This window comes from Littorina saxatilis, linkage group LG16 (assembly GCF_037325665.1).
Source record: "Littorina saxatilis isolate snail1 linkage group LG16, US_GU_Lsax_2.0, whole genome shotgun sequence".
In the NCBI taxonomy this organism is placed as follows: Eukaryota; Metazoa; Mollusca; class Gastropoda; order Littorinimorpha; family Littorinidae; genus Littorina; species Littorina saxatilis.
In genome coordinates, this window is record NC_090260.1 from 44,234,558 (window position 1) to 44,256,829 (window position 22,272).

At 43.2% G+C, this 22,272-nt stretch overlaps 1 protein-coding gene across 1 annotated transcript; it reads left to right on the forward strand.

The window, feature by feature from the left end:
* Nucleotides 1-1,528: 1,528 nt before the first annotated feature.
* LOC138951100 (high mobility group protein 20A-like) lies at nt 1,529-21,696 on the forward strand. The gene is made up of 11 exons (XM_070322757.1): nt 1,529-1,708; nt 2,775-2,914; nt 3,389-3,435; nt 6,310-6,365; nt 6,674-6,889; nt 8,206-8,320; nt 10,851-10,897; nt 12,774-12,852; nt 16,345-16,560; nt 19,997-20,135; nt 21,410-21,696. Exons 2-11 carry the CDS (start codon nt 2,796-2,798, stop codon nt 21,420-21,422), a joined length of 1,047 nt encoding a protein of 348 aa, XP_070178858.1. The 5' UTR covers nt 1,529-1,708; nt 2,775-2,795; the 3' UTR covers nt 21,423-21,696.
* The last annotated feature ends 576 nt before the right edge of the window (nt 21,697-22,272 follow it).

Here is a 22,272-nt window from a genome sequence, read left to right on the forward strand (position 1 = left end):
TAAATTACCCTCATTTTTAAGACTCCATCCCTTTTAATACCTATTTTTCTGAGATTTTTTTAGGTCTTAAATTAAAAGGGAGGTTCCACTGTACCATGTAAATGAGGTCGGGTCAAACTAGTCTCAGAGCCAGCTTCTATGATTGTCCACATTATTCCAGAGTAGACCCGACCCACTCCAACTTTTAAATAACACCACCAAAAGCAGTTATTATGGATAGTAAATCTATATAATTGCAATGAACCGCAAGCATACTATCTCGTACACATACTGATCTGGGTTAGACTCCAGAGCCGGGTACCAGTGGAAACTAAGTTATACTTATAAGTTATCGGAGTAGGAGGGGGGGGGGGGGGGGGGGGGGTTGGGGGGGCTATAATGATAATTACTTCCTAAGTTCCTTACCAAATTTCTTCTCCACTTGTTTCTCCTCTCCATGTCTCTGTTATCATGTTTCACTCCCTGACCCATTGAGAAAATAAAACGGGGCATAGGTTAATCACATTCACTGATTGTTCACATTCAGTATTAGTGTAATACAGCAGAACCCCCCTTTTAAGACCTCAAAAAATCATAGAAAAACAGGTCTTAAAAAGGAGGGAGTCTTGAATTGGGGGTACATTTTCAGAGGTTATGAACAGAACATCTGAAAACCCAAGGTCTTAAAACGGAGGAAGTCTTACAATTGGGGGTCTTAAAAATGGGGTTCCGCTGTACGAAGTACACAAGGTGTCGTCTGCTACAGTTTATAATGGTCAGACACAGGATGCAGTCCTCTCAGGGAAATGTCAAAGTGTCGTCTGCTTCGGAGGTAACCGTTGCAGCACACATTGTAACCTGTCGTCTGCTGCAGACACTGCAACGCTAAGCCGCTAAACAGGAAGGGGAGCCGTGCAAAAACGGGAGGAATCCTTTATCGATTGCTACGTTACGTCGGCTTGCCAGATCTATCAGGCCACCGGACTTTCGCTCTCGCTCTGCCTCATTATTATTTCTGGTGCCGGTTCGCTCGCTGTAACGCCTGTTTCAACAGAACGGCTTTGTTGTGACAGGTCTGGGGTCAAAATCAGAGCGGAACCGCACTCGGACGCGACTACTTTGTTTCGCCTTTTGTCTTGTGAGTCACTCTGGAACCCAAGAACAACACACACACACCGATTCCAGTCGTCGACAATCTGTTCCTCTCATCACCCTAACTGGCGCCTCGGGTCTGTTTCTGTCCATTTCTAAGATCGTAATTTAGCGGGAGAGAGAAAAATAAACGTTGGAAGTGTCAAATCACTCACCTCGTCTGGGAGAATCTCAGATTTTCGCGGCGCTAGATACGCTTTGTCGCTGCACGGCTCTGTCAAAACATTTGCTCCCCGCATTTGCATATCATTTGACATGACCTTTGCCTCCGCTCACCGGAACTTGCAGAATGCTTCCTCTCATTGCAAGTAGTTCTCGAAATTTCGTCTCTTTGTGCTGAATATTTTTCCCCTAAGTAGTGTTTTGTCGCTTGATTACTGTTTTTGGAAAGTATCAAACTATTTGAACGAAAATTACGGAAGAGAAACTTCGTTTCTTATAAGAATACTGAATTTGTGATTATTATTGCGCTGCGACGAAGCTGCCTCGCCATTTTGCTCAATTTGCTACCCCCCTCTACGGAGAATTTCTCATCAAAACAGAAGCACATGCTTGCAGTGACCGGCTAAGCTGAGAGGTAGCAAGTAATTGCGATTTTTGTTGGTGTTACTGCTTGTTACATTGTTGAGATGGTTTTTATTGTTGCTGCGTGTGCTGATGCTTCTTTTTCATCTGAAGAACAAAGGAGATGGAAGCTTGTGAGGAGGAGAAATGATAGTCATGTAGCGGCGGAACAGATGAAAAGTTCGTCTGCTATGTTTACTTGTAAACAAGTCAAAATCCCATTTTAGATACTGATCTCTTTTTTTAGCTTAAAAAAAACACCCTAAAGTTAAGTTAAATTTGAGCTTAAAACCATGGAACAGAACACTGTTGTTGTCCGTCACATTCACAGCTGTGTTAGTTGTTGTTTTCATCCAGTGACTTGAGAATGAGACTGAGAGGTCTAATAATGTTCACAGTTACACAAATCTGCAAAAGTAAACCATGAATTACAAGAATGGAAAGAAGAAAATCAAAGGTTGTGCCCTTTATTCAACATTGCTTTAATACGTTTCTTCCAGGTTTGCTTTGCACACCCAATGCACTTGGACTTGGGAGGATGATTTGTTTTTAGCAATCAGTGATCATGCAGGGTTAAAAATAAAATATTAAATAAATTGAATTTAGAAGTGATTGTCAGAGTTTTGCATTACTTTCAGTAATAAACACAGGTTGTCCGGAATAATCGGGTCATACTCATACTCATAGTCATACTTGGTTGAGGTGATAGGTAAGGTACTGAATCGTTTTGATTTTAACAAAACAAGACGTTCACGACCCGAGTTGATCAACCCAATTATGGTCTTTATAAATTATATAAGTGGACAGACAGACAAATAAATTAATAAAGTGAAAACTTAAAATAATGATAATATTATTAACTAGTAATAATAAATCACTTTTCTATAGTGCATTAATTAGTCCCGATAACAGCTCAACGCGCTTTACAATTACGATACAAAAACATTACAAACACACACAGAAATGAAGGTAAAAATTATCTCATTTGCAGAAAGCGTTGATTGTATTCAGTCTCTGGCAAGATAGTCATGGCCATGATAGCCTACATTTGTTCATCACCTGTGTTGTGTGTTTTGCAGGTACGGGCAAGGTAGGGGACAATGGACCTGGGACCGCGTGCCAGCGCCACCATGCTGTCAGGAATGTCAGGCTTGACCCAGTTCCACAACCTGGATGATGACGTCGCCAAGGAAACCAACGACCTGACTGTGGAGTCGGGGTAATGGTGTAAACATAAATATACAGTGGACCCCCCCCCCCCCCCCTTTTTACTAATTTAGAAACACTAAAATACCCAACATGCTTCCTCCGAAAGCGGCCTATGGCTGCCTAAATGGCAGGGTTAAAAACCGTCATAGATATAAAAATCCACTCGTGCAAAAACGCAAGTGTACGTGGGAGTTTCAGCCCATGAATGAAGAAGAAGAAAAAGAGACTCCCCAATTTAAGACTCCCTCCATTTTAAGCAAAAATCTTTTGGTTCAAACTAAATCTAAATATTGTTTCATTTGAATGGAATATCATTAATAACTGACATTAACACACATTAAGAATGGTATTGCACTGTTTTAAAGAAAATATTAACTCATGAATTAAAGTTGTATTTGAAGCGGTGGTTTGTGAATTACAGCGACAATATTCAAAGCTAAGGGTTTTCTGAATGAGAATGATTTTATTTTTTCTCTTCTTCCAGATTTTCTACAGACGGTGGATTTCTTGGACCTAGTGACCTAAGGGGTGGTGAGTGCTGAAAAAGAAGATGATGAAAAAGTGTTGGGGGGGGGGGGGATAACAACCAAGGGAGGGGGGGGGGGTGTTAAATCATGTTAATTGTCCGCCAAGGGGTAGATTTCTGATGAAATAAAATTGCTGTCCCGTCGAAAAAATATCTGTCCGCCAAAAACACAACTCTGTATACCTAAATTCTTCTAGAAATCAATAGCATTCCATTGAATTGAGGAGAAGTCTCGAAATTGCTCTGAAAAAATCTGAAAGTCAATTTCTGCCCCTGGACCCCGCCATTTCAGTCTTTGCTGCTTCTGCCAATTCCCATGCCTACTGTGGTTTTCTCTTCTTCTCAATACATGAAGCAAGGCACTTGAAGAAATATATTTTCCCTGTTGCTTGCGTCTCCTTGTGATGGCAGGCCCTGTGATGAGATGACACCTCAAAACAAGTTGCGTAAGGCGAAAATACAACATTTAGTCAAGCTGTCGAACTCACAGAATGAAACTGAACGCAATGCAATTTTTCAGCAAGACCGTATACTCGTAGCATCGTCAGTCCACCGCTCGTGGCAAAGGCAGTGAAATTGACAAGAGCGGGGTAGTAGTTGCGCTGAGAAGGATAGCACGCTTTACTGTACCTCTCTTCGTTTTAACTTTCTGAGCGTGTTTTTAATCCAAACATATCATATCTATATGTTTTTGGAATCAGGAACCGACAAGGAATAAGATGAAAGTGTTTTTAAGTTGATTTCGAAAATTTAATTTTGATCATAATTTTTATATTTTCAATTTTCAGAGCTTGTTTTTAATCCAAATATAACATATTTATATGTTTTTGGAATCAGAAAATGATGAAGAATAAGATGAACGTAAATTTGGATCGTTTTATAAAAAAAATATTTGTTTTACAATTTTCAGATTTTTAATGACCAAAGTCATTAATTAATTTTTAATCCACCAAGCTGAAATGCAATACCGAAGTCCGGCCTTTGTCGAAGATTGCTTGGCCAAAATTTCAATCAATTTGATTGAAAAATGAGGGTGTGACAGTGCCACCTCAACTTTTACAAAAAGCCAGATATGACGTCATCAAAGGTATTTATCAAAAAAAAGAAAAACAAGTCCGGGGATATCATTCCCAGGAACTCTCATGTCAAATTTCATAAAGATCGGTCCAGTAGTTTGGTCTGAATCGCTCTACACACACACACGCACAGACACACACACACACACACACATACACCACGACCCTCATCTCGATTCCCCCTCTATGTTAAAACATTTAGTCAAAACTTGACTAAATGTAACAAGGACACTTAGTGTTGTCCCTTTGTCTCCTATGTCAACCTATATGACACATTTACCATAGTAAAAGCCTCATCACACCATAAAACAGGACCAAAAACCATAAGAAATCGTAGTTCGAGAGATGCCAATTTTGAGCGTTGTGACTCATAAGCATTTCAGTTATCTCCCTTGTTATATTAGACAGTTGAAACTAGAAGGGATCCATTTGAGAATCGTGCTGAACGCAGATCTGAAAAGGAAAGCAAACGGACTCGCAGAAACGTAATTTTAATGCAATTTTGTTGGTGTTTGGTCCTGTCTTATGGTGTGAAGAGGCTTTTACTATGGTAAGTGTGTGATAGAGGTTGACATGTATTAAACAAGAGGCGAAGCCATCAAGGCTCACGTAAGAAATCGACAAACAGTAACACACACACACACACACACACACACACACACACACACACACACACACACACACACACACACAGAGAAAGAGCATAGGTGAAACTGTGCAAGAAAGCGAGACACTAGATCTAGATCTGTCTGTCTGCATGTAGCCTACTTACAGGGACACGACTGCCAACTAGTCTCGGCCCGCTCAAAATAATAATGACCGAGACTTTCAGTACTTCCTTCGCGTGACGTCTAACCCTCTTACGTCATAATGTGACGTCAATGTAATGTGACGTCTTCAAATGTTAGAGTTTCTACCACAGACATACGCACGCACGCACAGACAAAGTTACGATCGCATAGGCTACACTTACGTGAGCCAATAATGCGATTTTGAGGGGGGAAAAACTTACAATTTTTGCGAATTTGAGAAAAAAACGTAAGATTTTTGCGAGTTTGAGAAAAAACTTAAGATTGCGGTCTTACGACGTACAACTGGAAGAACATGGGAAAAATGTAAGACTTACGTGCAAATGTAAGGGTTGACATGTATGTACTCCATTTTACTCAAGACTACGATTTTCAACTGTGCTCCAAATAAGTTTTGTTAGACAAGTTTTGTGGGGTGGGGATGTAGCTCAGTCGGTAGCGCGCTGGATTTGTATCCAGTTGGCCGCTGTCAGCGTGAGTTCGTCCCCACGTTCGGCGAGAGATTTATTTCTCAGAGTCAACTTTGTGTGCAGACTCGCCTCGGTGTCTGAACACCTCCGTGTGTTATAGAAACACGAAAATACCCAGCATGCTTCCTCCGAAAATTGCGTATGGCTGCCTAAATGGCGGGGTAAAAAACGGTCATACACGTAAAATTCCACTCGTGCAAAAAAACACGAGTGTACGTGGGAGTTTCAGCCCAGAAGAAGAAGATAAGTTTTGTGTTGCTAATGTTGGCGTTTGTAACTACATGGTTACTATTTTGGTCATCAGATTACTTTTTTTAAACTTGAACATTACCCTTGTCAAGTTTTGGGGGGGGTAAACAGGTCTGTTTTTGATTTTAATGCCTGTTTGTAAAACAGAAATGAAGGTCGTTTTACTCACAATAATGGGGTTCCAATGTATAGGTGTATATATAATATTCTGTTCACCGTGTATGCTATCACTATCAGTAACAAACAAAATACCATGGTTGATCTTTATGTTGCAGTGGGAACCCTTCACGGGGCGGGAGTCAGCTTGTCTGACAGCAATGAACCGCACGAGGTGGGTTCTTCGTTCTATCATTCATCCACATGCCCCAACCATTTTTTGTGCTTCGAAATTAAAATTGTGTTTTTTTTTTTAATTGAAGAGTCAAGTGAAATTTATGAGAAGAAAAAAAATGTGGCTTCATTAAAGTTTCAGGAATTTTGCGTATCAGGCAGTATTTCACACCATGTGAACAAGTTTTGCAATTTGTCAAACCAATAGCCAAATTCTTGGTGATTTAAAATAAGCTGTGACATTTTAATCATTACCGACAGGTTACTGTTTGTACCATGTTTGAAACATGTAAATTTTTCTGTTTTCAGCAATCTAAGAGAAAAGGAGGCTGGACAAAAGGAAAGAAACGCACGAAGAAGGGAATCAAAGACGCCAATGCCCCCAAGATGCCGCTGTCGGGCTACCTGCGCTACCTGACGGAGCGACGAGAGAAGCTACGCATGGAGAACCCCAGCCTTTCCTTCACCGAGATTTCCAAACAGCTCGGGGCAGAGTGGTCCAGTCTGCCTCAGCATGAAAAACAGGTCAGGGTTTGGCTTCTTCATGACTGTGATCGCGCGTCCGAACAGACAGTTTGGGGGGAGAGATGGGAGGAGACGGGACCTCTTTATTCCTCCTTTCTTCAGTTATTCAAAGAAAAGAGGAGGTTTTTTGCGAAAGTTTGATCGAATCCTATTCACTCAACCAGTCAACCTGCGCAGGCGATCGATTAATGCGCGGTTGTATAGTTCCGTGCAAATCATTCCATTCTGTTAACACTTCTTGTCAGTTTTCCTATTTTGGACTAAAATCAAGTACACAGATATGCTGTTATTCTGCTGTGGCGGCAAAGGCAGATATTGTGTGTTCTGTATATGTTTTGGTATCGCTTAGGATAATGTTCTTTCGTCAAATGGGACTAGCAGACGAACTTTTGCACCCGTGTTCCAACGTTAAAAACTGCATGAAGTTCAGTTTTCTGGGGAAAATAGTGTATGAAACAGCTTTATGTTGTTTAAATTGATGAGATGTGTGCATTTGGTTGCGTGTGATCTGTTTATTAAATGAAATATTGTTGAAAACTGACCGTCGGATTGCAGTCTGTTGTCGAAGAAACTGAGTGAAAAGAAGGGGAACTACTCTTGTCGCTAGACAAAGTATGAGTTACTTGCTTGGGAAATTGCTTGTGATGAACGTTTGAGCACGGCAGATCTAGATTCAGAAAACAACCGAACTCATGGATTTTATATGGAGATTCATGTGTTCAGGCCTGTAGTTGTTAATTTAAATGCGGTATGTTTGTATTGTTTGCTCCAGAGATGTATACTTCGTACATTAGAGCGTTCGGAACTTTTCAGTCGCAAAAAGTAGTACCGAAACAGAACAACTTCTCAACCCATTGCACTATCGAGGATTCAGGCTGTTGCTGGGTCGTTATTTGTTTGGTTGCTGGGTCATTATCGAAAAATAACTACCCCTACAAGTTTACAGGGGTAAAGAAGCAGAGGGGGGAATAAATATATATACATGAATGGTTTTGGTTTCAAATGAAATATCTTGTCAAGTGGGAAAAAAAGAAATTGCATCCCCTGCTACATGCCTACATAAAAATTCTGTACTGTTTGAAGCCAAAAGGACTTTCAGACAAACATTACATTTTGTGAAGTTGCATTGAACTTACTCTGTGTGTTTGTTTATTGTTTGTGTGACCTTGAATGACCTTGATTTAGTCAGGGCTAGGTTTTTCAGAGAAACATTCAATTCATTGAAGTTGCATTTAACTTACTCTGTGTGTTTATCTGTGTCTATTTGTTTGTTTATTGTTTGTTTGTGTGACCTTGAATGACCTTGATTTTGTCAGCGTTACCTTGACGAGGCTGAGAAAGACAAAGAGCGCTACAACCGTGAAATGGAGGCCTACCAACAAACTGACGCCTACAGGGCCTTCAAGAAACAGCTGACGTCAAAGTCAAAAGGTAATGTTTTGTACCACAAGAACAACAACAACAACATAACAATAAAAATGTACTCACCAGTACGAAAAATAGGGTGAATAAAAACACAAGCCCGTTTTCAACGTTTAACTTTTTTTGGGGGGGGGGGGGGTCTTAAAAGGGGGATATCTCTGTAGTGGAGTGGTGGTCGCCTTTCAGCATTAGTGTTTAATGTTCTTCGTCTCTCCTTGTTTTGGGTATTGTATTTGTAGCTGACGAAGACAATCGTCAAAACCGGTATCACGAACTGAAACCTCTGCTGAACAATCCTTCTCATTGCGGTCAATGCGCATGCGCCAATCTTGGACTTAAAAAATGCGACCCTTTGACCGAACGAACCATGGGTTAGGGTTAGGGTTAGGTTGTTCACGACCTGATTAATCTCCCCATGTTAGCGCATGCGCATTGACCGCAATGAGAAGGATTGTTCAGGCAGAGTTTTCAGTTCGTGACACCGGTCTTGTGTTTTTGGCTCACGAAGTGTAGCCTATGCGATGCTAACTTTTGTCTGTCTGTGCGTGCGTGCGTGCGTATGTATGTATGTATGTATGTATGTATGTATGTCTGTGGTAGAAACTTTAACATTTGAAGACGTCATATTACATTGACGTCACATTATGACGTACGAGGGTTAGACGTCACGCGATGGAATTACTGAAAGTCTCGGTGATTGTTATTTTGAGCGGGCCGAGACTATTTGGCAGTCGTGTCCATGTAAGTAGGCTACATGCAGACAGACAGATCTAGATCTAGTGTCTCGCTTTCTTGCACAGTTTCACCTATGCTCTTTCTGTGTGTGTGAGTGTGTGTGTGTGTGTGTGTGTGTGTGTGTGTGTGTGTAATGTGGGTGTACTGTGTCTGTGACGGAGTGATTGAGTTTGTGTTACTGTTTGTCGATTTCTTACGTGAGCCTTGAAGGCTTCGCCTCTTGTATTTGTTTGTGTTTCTGGTACTGGTGAGTAAATGTTCATTGTTATCTTGTGCTTGTTCTTCTCACCTGCAGTCTCTTGTTCCTGTTCTGTTTTATCCTACATACGTGAGGGAGATACCCATGAGATAATAATCGTTCAAATCACACGTGTGTATATCATGTAAATGAGGTCATGTCAAGCAAGTCTGGCAGGGGCTTGTTTTTCCACTGCTTATGATGCCAAAGTCACCGAGACAAACGCCATTATAGAAACAAAAATTGCGCTCGCTAATTACCCTCGATGAATCTTCAGAACTAACACGTCACGCCACACTTTCAAAGTGACGTTTCTTTGCTTTGACGTAATAGATTGCACGCGGCTTTAGAAGAGATCGAGGTTCCAAAACAAGCGTCTTCAATTTAGCTGCCTCGCTCGCTTTCGCTCACAGTTCAATATTTGAAAAAACAACTCGTGTAAATCTGGTACGACACAGCAAGCCATGTAGTATTCTCTATTTATACCACGTTTTGTTTTCCAAGTCCTCCTCATTTTGCACCGCTTCTGTTTGCAGCTGCATGCGAAAAGTCTTAAAGCACTTGTTAAAGAATCCAGTGATATTGCATCATATCGCTTGTGTCAAATGTGCGTTTACCTCATTTCCTGTATGTGTCGGACCTTGAGTCTGAATGTGTCACTCTTTCAGGGCAAAATAGGGAGAGTCCACTTTTACTTACACATGTACTGAGTTTTGACAACCATGGCAGTGTATGTTTCTTTAGCACATGATATTTCCCTTGATATGTTACATCTAACATTTGTGTTCCAGAAAACTATGGCAGTGTATGTTTCTTTAGCACATGATATTTCCCTTGATATGTTACATCTAACATTTGTGTTGCAGAAAACTATGGCAGTGTATGTTTCTTTAGCACATGATATTTCCCTTGATATGTTACATCTAACATTTGTGTTGCAGAAAACTATGGCAGTGTATGTTTCTTTAGCACATGATATTTCCCTTGATATGTTACATCTAACATTTGTGTTGCAGAAAACTATGGCAGTGTATGTTTCTTTAGCACATGATATTTCCCTTGATATGTTACATCTAACATTTGTGTTGCAGAAAACTATGGCAGTGTATGTTTCTTTAGCACATGATATTTCCCTTGATATGTTACATCTAACATTTGTGTTGCAGAAAACTATGGCAGTGTATGTTTTGTTAGCACATGATGTTTTCCTAGATATGTTACATAGGGGGCCCGGTAGCTCAGTTGGTAGAGCACTGGACTTGTGATCGAAAGGTCGCAGGTTCGAATTCGGGCCGGGACGGACACGGGTCAACTTTATGTGCAGACCCAGAGACGGAAGCCATGTCCCACCCCCGTGTCATCACAATGGCATGTAAAAGACCTTGGTCATTCTGCCATAAGTGCAGGTGGCTGAATACACCTAAACACGCAGACACCTGGGTAGCGCGACTCCGTTGCTGCTAGCTTTCCACTGGGAGGAAGCGACCCGAATTTCCCAGCGATGGGACAATAAAGTAATGAAAATGATAATGAAAAAAATGAAAATCCAGCACTTGTGTGTTACAGACAACGAAGCGGAGGCCACACAACACATCCCCAACACCAACTTGGAGGTAAATGTTTTACAGCGGAAAACCCCTGACGTATAGAATTAAAAAAAATAAAAAAAATAGGTTGTTGGAACGTTTGTTATTGACAAAACAATACATTCACAGATATTTGGACCCAACGGTCTTTTAAGTGAACAGACAAACAAACAAAAATTTTGTGTGAATATTTTTGTGTGTGTTCATTTGTTTGGCTGTTCACCTAAAAGACCGTTGGGTCGAAATATCTGTGAATGTATTATTTCGTCAATAACAATTGTTCCAACAATCTACCTTTCTTGTTTTTTTTATTCTGAACTTTGAAACGTTGGCGGTCTCTTTGTTTTTGGATTTATTTCCCGACGTATAGACCTTTTCCAGAAATAAGTGTAACGGAGTGCTTAAAGCACATGAATCACCTTTGGAGGGAAAATCAGTCAAACAGGATTGAGATTTTAGAGCTAAATTAATAGCCCTATAACAACTGCTATGGTACGCAAAGGGTCCGATAAACATACCTGGTGACAACAGCTGCCAGACCCCACACCCTCGCGCCCCCTAATTGGCATAGAGGCGCGTCCCCCGGGTGGTGGATGGGGGAGCCTTCTCTACTAACTTCTGAGAGAAGGTCGCATCACTCTCGATGCCGTGAACCTAATTAGGATCTTTTTCTTGTTTCTTTATTTCTGCCTCCCCAAAGTCCTTTTACTTTCCTTTTCTCACCCATAAAATTCTTCACTTATTACCCTTGTTATGTGGTTCTTGTATAGAATATAGTCAATGTTTGTAAAGATTTTAGTCAAGCAGTATGTAAGAAATGTTTAGTCCTTTGTGCTGGAAACTTGCATTCTCCCAGTAAGGTCATATAATGTACTACGTTGCAAGCCCCTGGAGCAATTTTTTGATTAGTAATTTTGTGAACAAGAAACACTTAACAAGTGGCTCTATCCCATCTCCCCCCTTTCCCTCGTCGCGATATAACCTTCGTGGTTGAAAACGACGTTAAACACCAAATAAAGAAAGAAAGAAAGACCCCACACTGGGTGGCCGAGTGGTAACGCACTTGCGCTCGGAAGCGAGAGGTTGCGAGTTCGACCCTGGGTCAGGGCGTTAGCAATTTTCTCCCCCCTTTCCTAACCTAGGTGGTGGGTTCAAGTGCTAGTCTTTCGGATGAGACGAAAAACCGAGGTCCCTTCGTGTACACTACATTGCGGGTGTGCACGTTAAAGATCCCACGATTGACAAAAGGGTCTTTCCTGGCAAAATTGTACAGGCATAGATAAAAAATGTCCACCAAAATACCCGTGTGACTTGGAATAATAGGCCGTGAAAAGTAGGATATGCACCGAAATGGCTGCGATCTGCTGGTCGATGTGAATGCGTGATGTATCGTGTAAAAAATTCCATCTCACACGGCATAAATAGATCCTTGCCCCTTGAGTCAGAGTCTGGAGATACACGCGCGATATAAGACTTCATATAACATCACAAACAGCTACCATACATCTGTTGGCTGTGCACTCTTCCTACACACCAAAAACGTTGACGGGGAGACAACTCCGCCAATGCCATGCAACTGCCTCTCACAAGGGGGCTAACTGCGTTACCCTGAAGAGTGTGAAGTGATTGAAGCTAGCGCGGTCTCAGAGGAACACTGACCGTCTCCATCTGTCTCAAATGTCATAATTTTGTCAAAAATAAAATGACGTATTATCCTTTCCTTTAGCAAATGTTTTTAATGAAGTTAAACTTATTTTTTTTCTGATTCTCACGGGACTATATTGGTTGCCTTGCCTTACCATACAGATAATTAAAAGTTGCATTAGCTGAAACTTTCTTGTTTTCTGATTCTCACGGGACTATATTGGTTGCCTTGCCTTACCATCTTGTTGGTTCATGACAGGTTCTGAACCTTGATGAAGATGAGTCTGGAACTTTTGACATCCCTATCTTCACTGAGGAGTTCTTGGATCACAACAAAGGTGGGTGCCGGTTAATCCATGATGTCTTTTGCATGCAGCTCATCCACTTAGGAGGCTTTGGAAATGCCATGAATGAGTGGCAAGCTTTTATCCAACAATTTGGGTTTGTCACGGATGGCCAAATCATCCGCCCGATCGCAAGGAGCGAGTAAAAATTATACCTTCTAGCAGCTCGTCTAGCTGGCCAGTGAATATTTTTATCCAAATTCAAAACAACTTTCGGTGGTACTGTTGAGTTTCAAAGCAACAAAAACAAAAAATTAACAATATTAGTACTGTAAAGAGAAAATAAATCGACCAATACAAAGAACGCTTGTCACTGAATGTGAATAGTGATCTGGAAAATGGTCGGAGTTCCTTGGGGAGTTGATTTTTTTATTTGTTTGTTTGTTTGTTTGCTTAACGCCCAGCCGACCACGAAGGGCCAATCAGGGCGGTGCTGCTTTGACATATAACGTGCGCCACACACAAGACAGAAGTTGCAGCACAGGCTTCATGTCTCACCCAGTCACATTATTCTGACACCGGACCAACCAGTCCTAGCACCAGTAACCACATAATGCCAGACGCCAGGCGGAGCAGCCACTAGATTGCCAATTTTAAAGTCTGAGGTATGACCCGGCCGGGGTTTGAACCCACGACCTCCCGATCACGGGACGGACGCCTTACCACTAGGCCAACCTTACCACGAGGCCAACCTTACCACGAGGCCAGCCGTGCCGGTTGGGGAGTTGATGGTGGTGTTTGGTAGATAAGAGCACAGAAAGAAGAGAAGAAAGAACTTTCGACTGAAACAATATTTCTCAAATAGGACAATATCAAGTCGAGCAAAGCAGATTGCTCACAGATCTGAGTGCAACTTGCACGAAGAACATTACAAAATAGACATTTTTCGCAAATAAACCTGTCAGGATTTGCGAGCGTTGTGGAAAAGTTGCGTCCTGTACAGGATACACGCCCCTTTCTCTCAGACAAACAAGAAACACTTGGTTGACCTTTCAAGTACAAGTTGTTTTTTTGTTTGTTTGTTTTTTTGTTTTTTTTGCTTAACGCCCAGCCGACCACAAAGGGCCATATCAGGGTGGTGCTGCTTTGACATATAACGTACGCCACACACAAGACAGAAGTCGCAGCACAGGCTTCATGTCTCACCCAGTCACATTATTCTGACACCGGACCAACCAGTCCTTGCACTAACCCCATAATGCCAGACGCCAGGCGGAGCAGCCTCTAGATTGCCAATTTTAAAGTCTTAGGTATGACCCGGCCGGGGTTTGAACCCACGACCTCCCGATCACGGGACGGACGCCTTACCACTAGGCCAACCATGCCGGTTCAAGTACAAGTTCTTAAATAAGTTCCCTAGTATATGGAAGAAACGTGCGCCTGAGTTCCTTTGGAGATCATTTGGTCATGTGGTTGGCAAGGGCAGGCTTGACTACCATTGTCAGAAATGGTGACCAGGAATGGCCCGCCAGAAATTTCGCAGGCACGGTACATATCACAGTTGCTGCATCTGCAGTGTTTATATCGCATTGAACTCGATATTACAACAAAAAGTGTTGCATTGGACCGGAATGTTCACTGGCCATCCAGGCGAGTTGCCATGCGGTTTCTACCAGCCCGGTGGATTTATTACTCGCCCCTGGCGGTTGGGAAGATGATTTGGCCATCCCTGGTGACTCTGTGGTACAAACTACAATGATTGACTGTTGTGGTTGCAGCGAGGGACGAGTGATGTAGATACAGTAAAACCTCCCACGAACGACCTTGACAATTTCCAGAAAAATCGGTTGTAAAAAGGAGGGGTGTTTATTGGTAGTTTGGGAGGTATTATTTTTTTCACAAGGGAGGCAACGGTTGGGCAGTTCAGTCTTTCTGATTATCCGCAGTTGAAAGTTGTGTTCGTTATCCCATTTGATGTGTGTATGAATAAGCCAGATGTCTCACCAGCGCACAGACAGGCACACATAACACACACGCACACACACACACACACATACACACACACACACACACACACACACACTGCCTCATTGGTTAAACTTGGCCATTGACACAGCAGATTGCTCACAGATCTGAGGGCAACTTGCACATAGATAAACTGAAAGGCATAAATTCTGCAAATAGTGCATTGAACGATTTTGCTCTCAAACGAAAATCAGATTGAACCTGTAATTTGTAGTTGACATCTTGAGTGTCGGAGCAAATGTTTCACGCTGTCAGCGTGCGCTTTGCAGTATTGCTGATCCAGCCACAGCTCACTGTGCTAATAAAGACAATGGGCTGAACGGGAGACAATAACGTAAAAAAGATAGTGTATGGCCCTATAAAATGCAACTGGCTGTTTGGCTGTATCAGATATCGCAATCATGCCACGACTTGATGAAGGAGAGAGACAGCAAGCGATTGGGATGCTTAGAGCTGGCCAAAGCATTGAACATGATGAACACTGAACGTTTTCCGAAATCATTGCGCTTGGACTCAGTCACTTTTTTTTGAAAAATTGTCATTTCATGATGTTCTATTCAAAATCAAGAAAGCGAAGGTTTATAAACACTAAAATGGCCAATAAATAAAATATTCAAACATTGAAAACATTCACCACTGAGTTGATTTTTTGTGATTTTTTAAAGTTCAGTTTGCGGAATTTATGCCTCTCGGTATACAATGATTTACTGTTGTGGTTGCAGCGAGGGATGAGTGATGTAGATACAATGATTGACTGTTGTGGTTGCAGCGAGGGACGAGTGATGTAGATACAATGATTGACTGTTGTGGTTGCAGCGAGTGATGAGTGATGTAGATACAATGATTGACTGTTGTGGTTGCAGTGAGGGATGAGTGATGTAGATACAATGATTGACTGTTGTGGTTGCAGTGAGGGATGAGTGATGTAGATACAATGATTGACTGTTGTGGTTGCAGTGAGGGATGAGTGATGTAGATACAATGATTGACTGTTGTGGTTGCAGTGAGGGATGAGTGATGTAGATACAATGATTGACTGTTGTGGTTGCAGCGAGGGATGAGTGATGTAGATACAATGATTGACTGTTGTGGTTGCAGTGAGGGGTGAGTGATGTAGATACAATGATTGAATGTTGTGGTTGCAGCGAGGGATGAGTGATGTAGATACAATGATTGACTGTTGTGGTTGCAGTGAGGGATGAGCGATGTAGATACAATGATTGACTGTTGTGGTTGCAGCGAGGGATGAGCGATGTAGATACAATGATTGACTGTTGTGGTTGCAGTGAGGGATGAGTGATGTAGATACAATGATTGAATGTTGTGGCTGCAGTGAGGGATGAGCGATGTAGATACAATGATTGAATGTTGTGGTTGCAGTGAGGGATGAGTGATGTAGATACAATGATTGAATGTTGTGGTTGCAGTGAGGGATGAGTGATGTAGATACAATGATTGACTGTTGTGGTTGCAGTGAGGGATGAGTGATGTAGATACAATGATTGACTGTTGTGGTTGCAGTGAGGGATGGCGAGCTGCGTCAGCTGCGGAAGCAGACGACGGAACTGGAGGAGCAGAACGCCATCCTGTCCAAACACATGGAGAACATGCGGCAGGCGGTGGAGCGACTGGAGACGGAGACGTCACAGATGCGATCCTCCAACACCGCCCTCCACACTCACCACCACGCCCTCAACAACTTGCTGACCCAGCGCTTTTCTAACCTGCCGCTGCCCGGTCAGTGTTGCACCCTCTACGTTAACTGTCAATGATTCCAATTCCTCGACCCACGGCCGTTCCCATGGATGCCTTTCTGCTACTTTAGCTGCAGGCTATTTTTAGCACCCATCCTTTCCCCGCAGGAGAGATAACGCAGCAGTTAGTAGCTCCCTCAGTGCTAGGCAATCTCCCAGTATAGCGCGGAAGCAGTTGGGTATAACAGGCAAGCGAGCTTAACAGTGTGCTGGCTACAGCCGTTAGTAGCCAAACGATTTCTTCTGCTGGGCTATTTTTAACTCACACCAAAACACAAGCTAGGAACAGTCCTGGACCATCCTTATTTTTGTTTCCAACCCCAGAACATGTTTTTTTTACCTCTGCGAAGGGACCGGCACGGTTGGCCTAGTGGTAAGGCGTCCGCCCCGTGATCGGGAGGTCATGGGTTCGAACCCCGGCCGGGTCATACCTAAGACTTTAAAATTGACAATCTAGTGGCTGCTCCGCCTGGCGTCTGGCATTATGGGGTTAGTGCTAGGACTGGTTGGTCCGGTGTCAGAATAATGTGACTGGGTGAGACATGAAGCCTGTGCTGCGACTTCTGTCTTGTGTGTGGCGCACATTATATATGTCAAAGCAGCACGGCCCTGATATGGCCCTTCGTGGTCGGCTGGGCGTTAAGCAAACAAACAAACAAACCTCTGCGAAGGGGCGGGGATCATTGCCAAATTTTGTCATCTTGATGAGTCACCCTTCAGTCATTGTTCGTTTTGTATTCAAAATTCGATGGATCTAGGGTTGTCTTTTGACGTTGGCAGTCTTTAAACTTATTCAATTTCAGATTTTGCTGTCATTTTTGAGTAGCTGCCAAACTTGTTCACACGGGGGAAAAATGATCTATGGGTTTGCCTTAAACATTTGGACAGATTATGGGGGCGGGGATGTAGCTCAGTCAGGGCGGGGATGTAGCTCAGTCGGTAGCGCGCTGGGCGGGGATGTAGCTCAGTCAGGGCGGGGATGTAGCTAAGTCAGGGTGGGGATGTAGCTCAGTCAGGGCGGGGATGTAGCTCAGTCAGGGCGGGGATGTAGCTCAGTCGGTAGCGCGCTGGATTTGTATCCAGTTGGCCGCTGTCAGCGTGAGTTCGTCCCCACGTTCGGCGAGAGATTTATTTCTCAGAGTCAACTTTGTGTGCAGACTCTCCTCGGTGTCCGAACACCCCCGTGTGTACACGCAAGCACAAGACCAAGTGCGCACGAAAAAGATCCTGTAATCCGTGTCAGAGTTCGGTGGGTTATAGAAACACGAAAATACCCAGCAGGCTTCCTCCGAAAACGACGGCTGCCTAAATGGCGGGGTAAAAAAACGGTCATACACGTAAAATTCCACTCGTGCAAAAAAAACGAGTGTACGTGGGAGTTTCAGCTCACGAACGCAGAAGAAGAAGAAGGACAGATTATGCAATTTTGAAGGACAGTTTGGCAAATTTGGTAACCAAATATACAAATTCTAGGAATCATGTGTGTGTAAAGAATTGTTTTTGACTCACCTGAGTAATTTGTGAGTCTTAGGATTCATCCGTGTCCATCCGTATGGCCGGCCAGTTGTCCTTCCACCCACACAAACAGAGGTTCAGAACAGATAATATGTGACCCTCCACCACGAAATGAGTCGCATGTCACCTCGCGCGGTTCTGCACTAGGCTTAATATAAGTCCGGGGAGTGTCTGGTAACAGTGTGAGGGTCACCTTAGTCACAGGCTTATAACTCAAACAGTTTTCGCTCTTTTCTAAAACGGGTTTCACTACTGCATAGAGCATAACAATCTCGTTATGAAAATGTAAAAATATGAAAATCATGCAAAGGTGACATGCGACTCATTCCGTGGTGGAGGGTCACATATAAGAAAACAGAGTCCTGAAAAGGTAGAGAGTCTTTCAAGGAAGGCTGAGTTTTCTATCAGGTTGGGTAAAGAGGGAGGAAGTCTTCTATGGGGGGGGGGGGGGTCTTAAAAGGGGGGGGGGGGAGGGTGGTTCAAAGGCGAGTAGTGTCTCCAGCTTGAATATTGTACGGGCGCAGTGGCGAGGTGGTAAGACGTCGGCCTCCTAATCGGGAGGTCGTGAGTTCGAATCCCGGTCGCTGCCGCCTGGTGGGTTAAGAGTGGAGATTTTTCCGATCTCCCAGGTCAACTTCTGTGCAGACCTGCTTAGTGACTTAACCCCCTTAGTGTGTACACGCAAGCACAAGACCAAGTGCGCACGGAAAAGATCCTGTAATCCATGTCAGAGTTCGGTGGGTTATGGAAACACAAAAATATCCAGCATGCCTACTCAACGAAAGCGGAGTGAAGCTGACTATGCTCTCAGAGTATAGTGTGGGGAACCCAAATGGGCAAACGAGCTCACACGTAACCAGACAATTCTGGAACGCTGAAGAAGAAGAAGAAGAAGAATATTGTACAATTATAATGTGTCATCTTACCCCCCCGCGGGTTAGGGGGAAGAATTTACCCGATGCTCCCCAGCATGTCGTAAGAGGCGACTAACGGATTCTGTTTCTCTTTTTACCCTTGTTAAGCGTTTCTCGTATAGAATATAGTCAATGTTTGTAAAGATTTTAGTCAAGCAGTATGTAAGAAATGTTAAGTCCTTTGTACTGGAAACTTGCATTCTCCCAGTAAGGTAATACATTGTACTACGTTGCAAGCCCCTGGAGCAAATTTTTGATTAGTGCTTTTGTGAACAAGAAACAATTGACAAGTGGCTCTATCCCATCTCCCCCCTTTCCCCGTCGCGATATAACCTTCGTGGTTGAAAACGACGTTAAACACCAAATAAAGAAAGAAAAGAAAAGTCAATCAATCAATCAATATGAGGCTTATATCGCGCGTATTCCGTGAGTACAGTTCTAAGCGCAGGGATTTTTTTTAATTTTTTTTATGCAATTTATATCGCACACATATTCAAGGCGCAGGGATTTATTTATGCCGTGTGAGATGGAATTGTTTTTACACAATACATCACGCATTCACATCGGCCAGCAGATCGCAGCCATTTCGGCGCATATTCTACTTTTCACGGCCTATTATTCCAAGTCACACAGGTATTTTGGTGGACATTTTTTATCTATGCCTATACAATTTTGCCAGGAAAGACCCTTTTGTCAATCGTGGGATCTTTAACGTGCACACCCCAATGTAGTGTACACAAAGGGACCTCAGTTTTTCGTCTCATCCGAAAGACTAGCACTTGAACCCACCACCTAGGTTAGGAAAGGGGGAAGAAAATTGCTAACGCCCTGACCCGGGGTCGAACCCCGCAACCTCTCACTTCCGAGCGCAAGTGCGTTACCACTCGGCCACCCAGTCCACCAAAAGTGTCATCTTATTTATCAAACAAACAAACAAACACAAAATGCCACGTCCCCTTTAAGTCATTGCTGATGGTTGGTGTGTTACAGGCACCAAGGAGTACCCCACCCTGGACACCATAGACAGCTACATGAGCAAGCTGCACAACATTGTCCTCAACTCCCCCCAGCAACACCCAGCCTTCGTCTCCACCGCCGTCGACATCATCAGTCGCCTGGGAAACATGGAGTAAGTTCCGTTAAAGGCCAACATCCGTCTCTAGGGCCGAGGGGCACGAAGCAAAAGTGTCTGCCACCCAAAAGGGCAAGAACAAACCGCGGGGTCTGATTCATTGAAATCACAACAAATCTCAATTTCAACAAGTGCAACACTGTGGCTGACTCCCACCCGGTTAGTACCTTTCTTAAGGCCTGTCCAGACACTCCAGGCTGACCCTGTCCACATTTGACTTATGCTCAAAACGGTCCTCGCGAAGCGTTATCTGCAGAAGAATAGAGCGTGTTCTAATTTCTCTGACACAGACATAGAACGACGGAAATTTGACCAATCAGAGAAAACCAGAGCGATGACCTCAACCGTCAGATCGAGTTGGATTGTGGGTAGACTCTAAGTATCTCTTCGACACAGATCGGCGAACTTATCGATCTATACAGAAGCCACCAATCCCTGTGGGATAAATTTTCCAAGTTATACAAAAACAGGGACGCAAAGTTCGCGGTGTGGCAGTCGATGCAACTGTCACTGTTTTGTATGTACGCAGCCATCTTTGCAAATTACCGCTAGCGTGTTGACCTTCCTGTCAGGTGACCTTGACGCTTGCGCTCCACTGATACCACGTTGTGAAAAAAGTCGTCGATGTGTGGCCACTTGGCAAAATCCCGCGCGCCGCACATAGCGTAAAACGGCGTCCAAGTCTGGACAGGCTATTATGCACCTTGGCCCGGGGCTAAGGTGCACGAACTGAAAGTTGGTGCCAACCAAACAGGAGAGAACAAACCGCTGGTTCTGATTTGTTGGAATCACAACTCATCTCAGTTTCAACCAATCCAACACTGCGGGTGGCTCTCGTTTGGGCGGCAACTTTGCTGTGCATCTCAGCCCAGAAGCAGGCCACAGATGTAAATTGAGCGTTGCCAGTAAAGAGAAACTAGAGCTACATCTGCCGCGCGGCTATATTGGCCGTTGACATGAAACTATGATAAGTTTGTTAGCACATGTATTGTTAATCTCAGATGTACAGACATGTGCCTTGGTTCATAGCGTGCCTGCTTTCAGCTGTTTTGGAATTTGAGAGGTGAATCAGTTGTTGTTTTTATTAAGAAATATGGAACTACACACGCTTGCTTGAAGAACAGAAAAGGATAAAAATCAGTTAGGTTTTTCTCTGCTTCTACTAGTGTTTGTGCTGTTTTGGGTCTCCTTTGTCTGTTGTTTTGGCTAGATGATTTAGAAATAAACCAAGATTCATACTTAAACTGAATTTGTTTTCTCTTCTTTTTCAGCGATAAATTATGATGCTCAACGCAAGTGGGATTCCATGGGCTTTACAATCGACTTGATGAAGGGGAACAACTCAGATAGACTCTGGATTCATGGCAACAGGGAGTTGTCACACCTTGCATTTGTAACCATTGCGAATCATTACAGCCATTCAGAGATGTCAGCATGCGAGCATTTTTTCACGGTTGTGTGGCTTTAGCCGCTGCTAACAAACAAAGCATTTGTCATATTTCATTTGTAGGTATGGAGCTTTTGATGCACCTTGGTATTGATCATTTGAGCTTCCTGTATTTTTGAGTCACTTGAGAAAAAGTGACTCTATGTAATCGGTCAGTGTTAGTCTGTCCGGCCGGCTGGCCGTCCGGCCGGCCGTCCGTAGACACCATCTTAACGTTGGACTTTTCTCGGAAACTATCAAAGCGATCGGGCTCATATTTTGTTTAGTCGTGACCTCCAATGACCTCTACACTTTAACGATGGTTTCGTTGACCTTTGACCTTTTTCAAGGTCACAGGTCAGCGTCAAAGGAAAAATTAGACATTTTATATCTTTGACAAAGTTCATCGGATGTGATTGAAACTTTGTAGGATTATTCTTTACATCAAAGTATTTACATCTGTAGCCTTTTACGAACGTTATCAAAAAAACAAGGGAGATAACTAGCCTTTTCTGTTCGGCAACACACAACTTAACGTTGGGCTTTTCTCGGAAACTATAAAAGTGACCGGGCTCAAATTTTATGTGAACGTGACTCATTGTGTTGTGAATAGCAATTTCTTCCTGTCCATCTGATGCCTCATATAATATTCAGAACTGCGAAAGTGACTCGATCGAGCGTTTGCTCTTCTTGTTTCTTATCTGTTTT

Coding starts and splice junctions, on each gene's coding strand:
- LOC138951100 (XM_070322757.1), top strand. CDS start 2,796: ATGGACCTGGGACCGCGTGCCAGCGCCACCATGCTGTCAGGAATGTCA. Junction 2,915..3,388: donor GACCTGACTGTGGAGTCGGG/GTAATGGTGTAA, acceptor CTCTTCTTCCAG/ATTTTCTACAGACGGTGGAT. Junction 16,561..19,996: donor TTCTAACCTGCCGCTGCCCG/GTCAGTGTTGCA, acceptor GGTGTGTTACAG/GCACCAAGGAGTACCCCACC.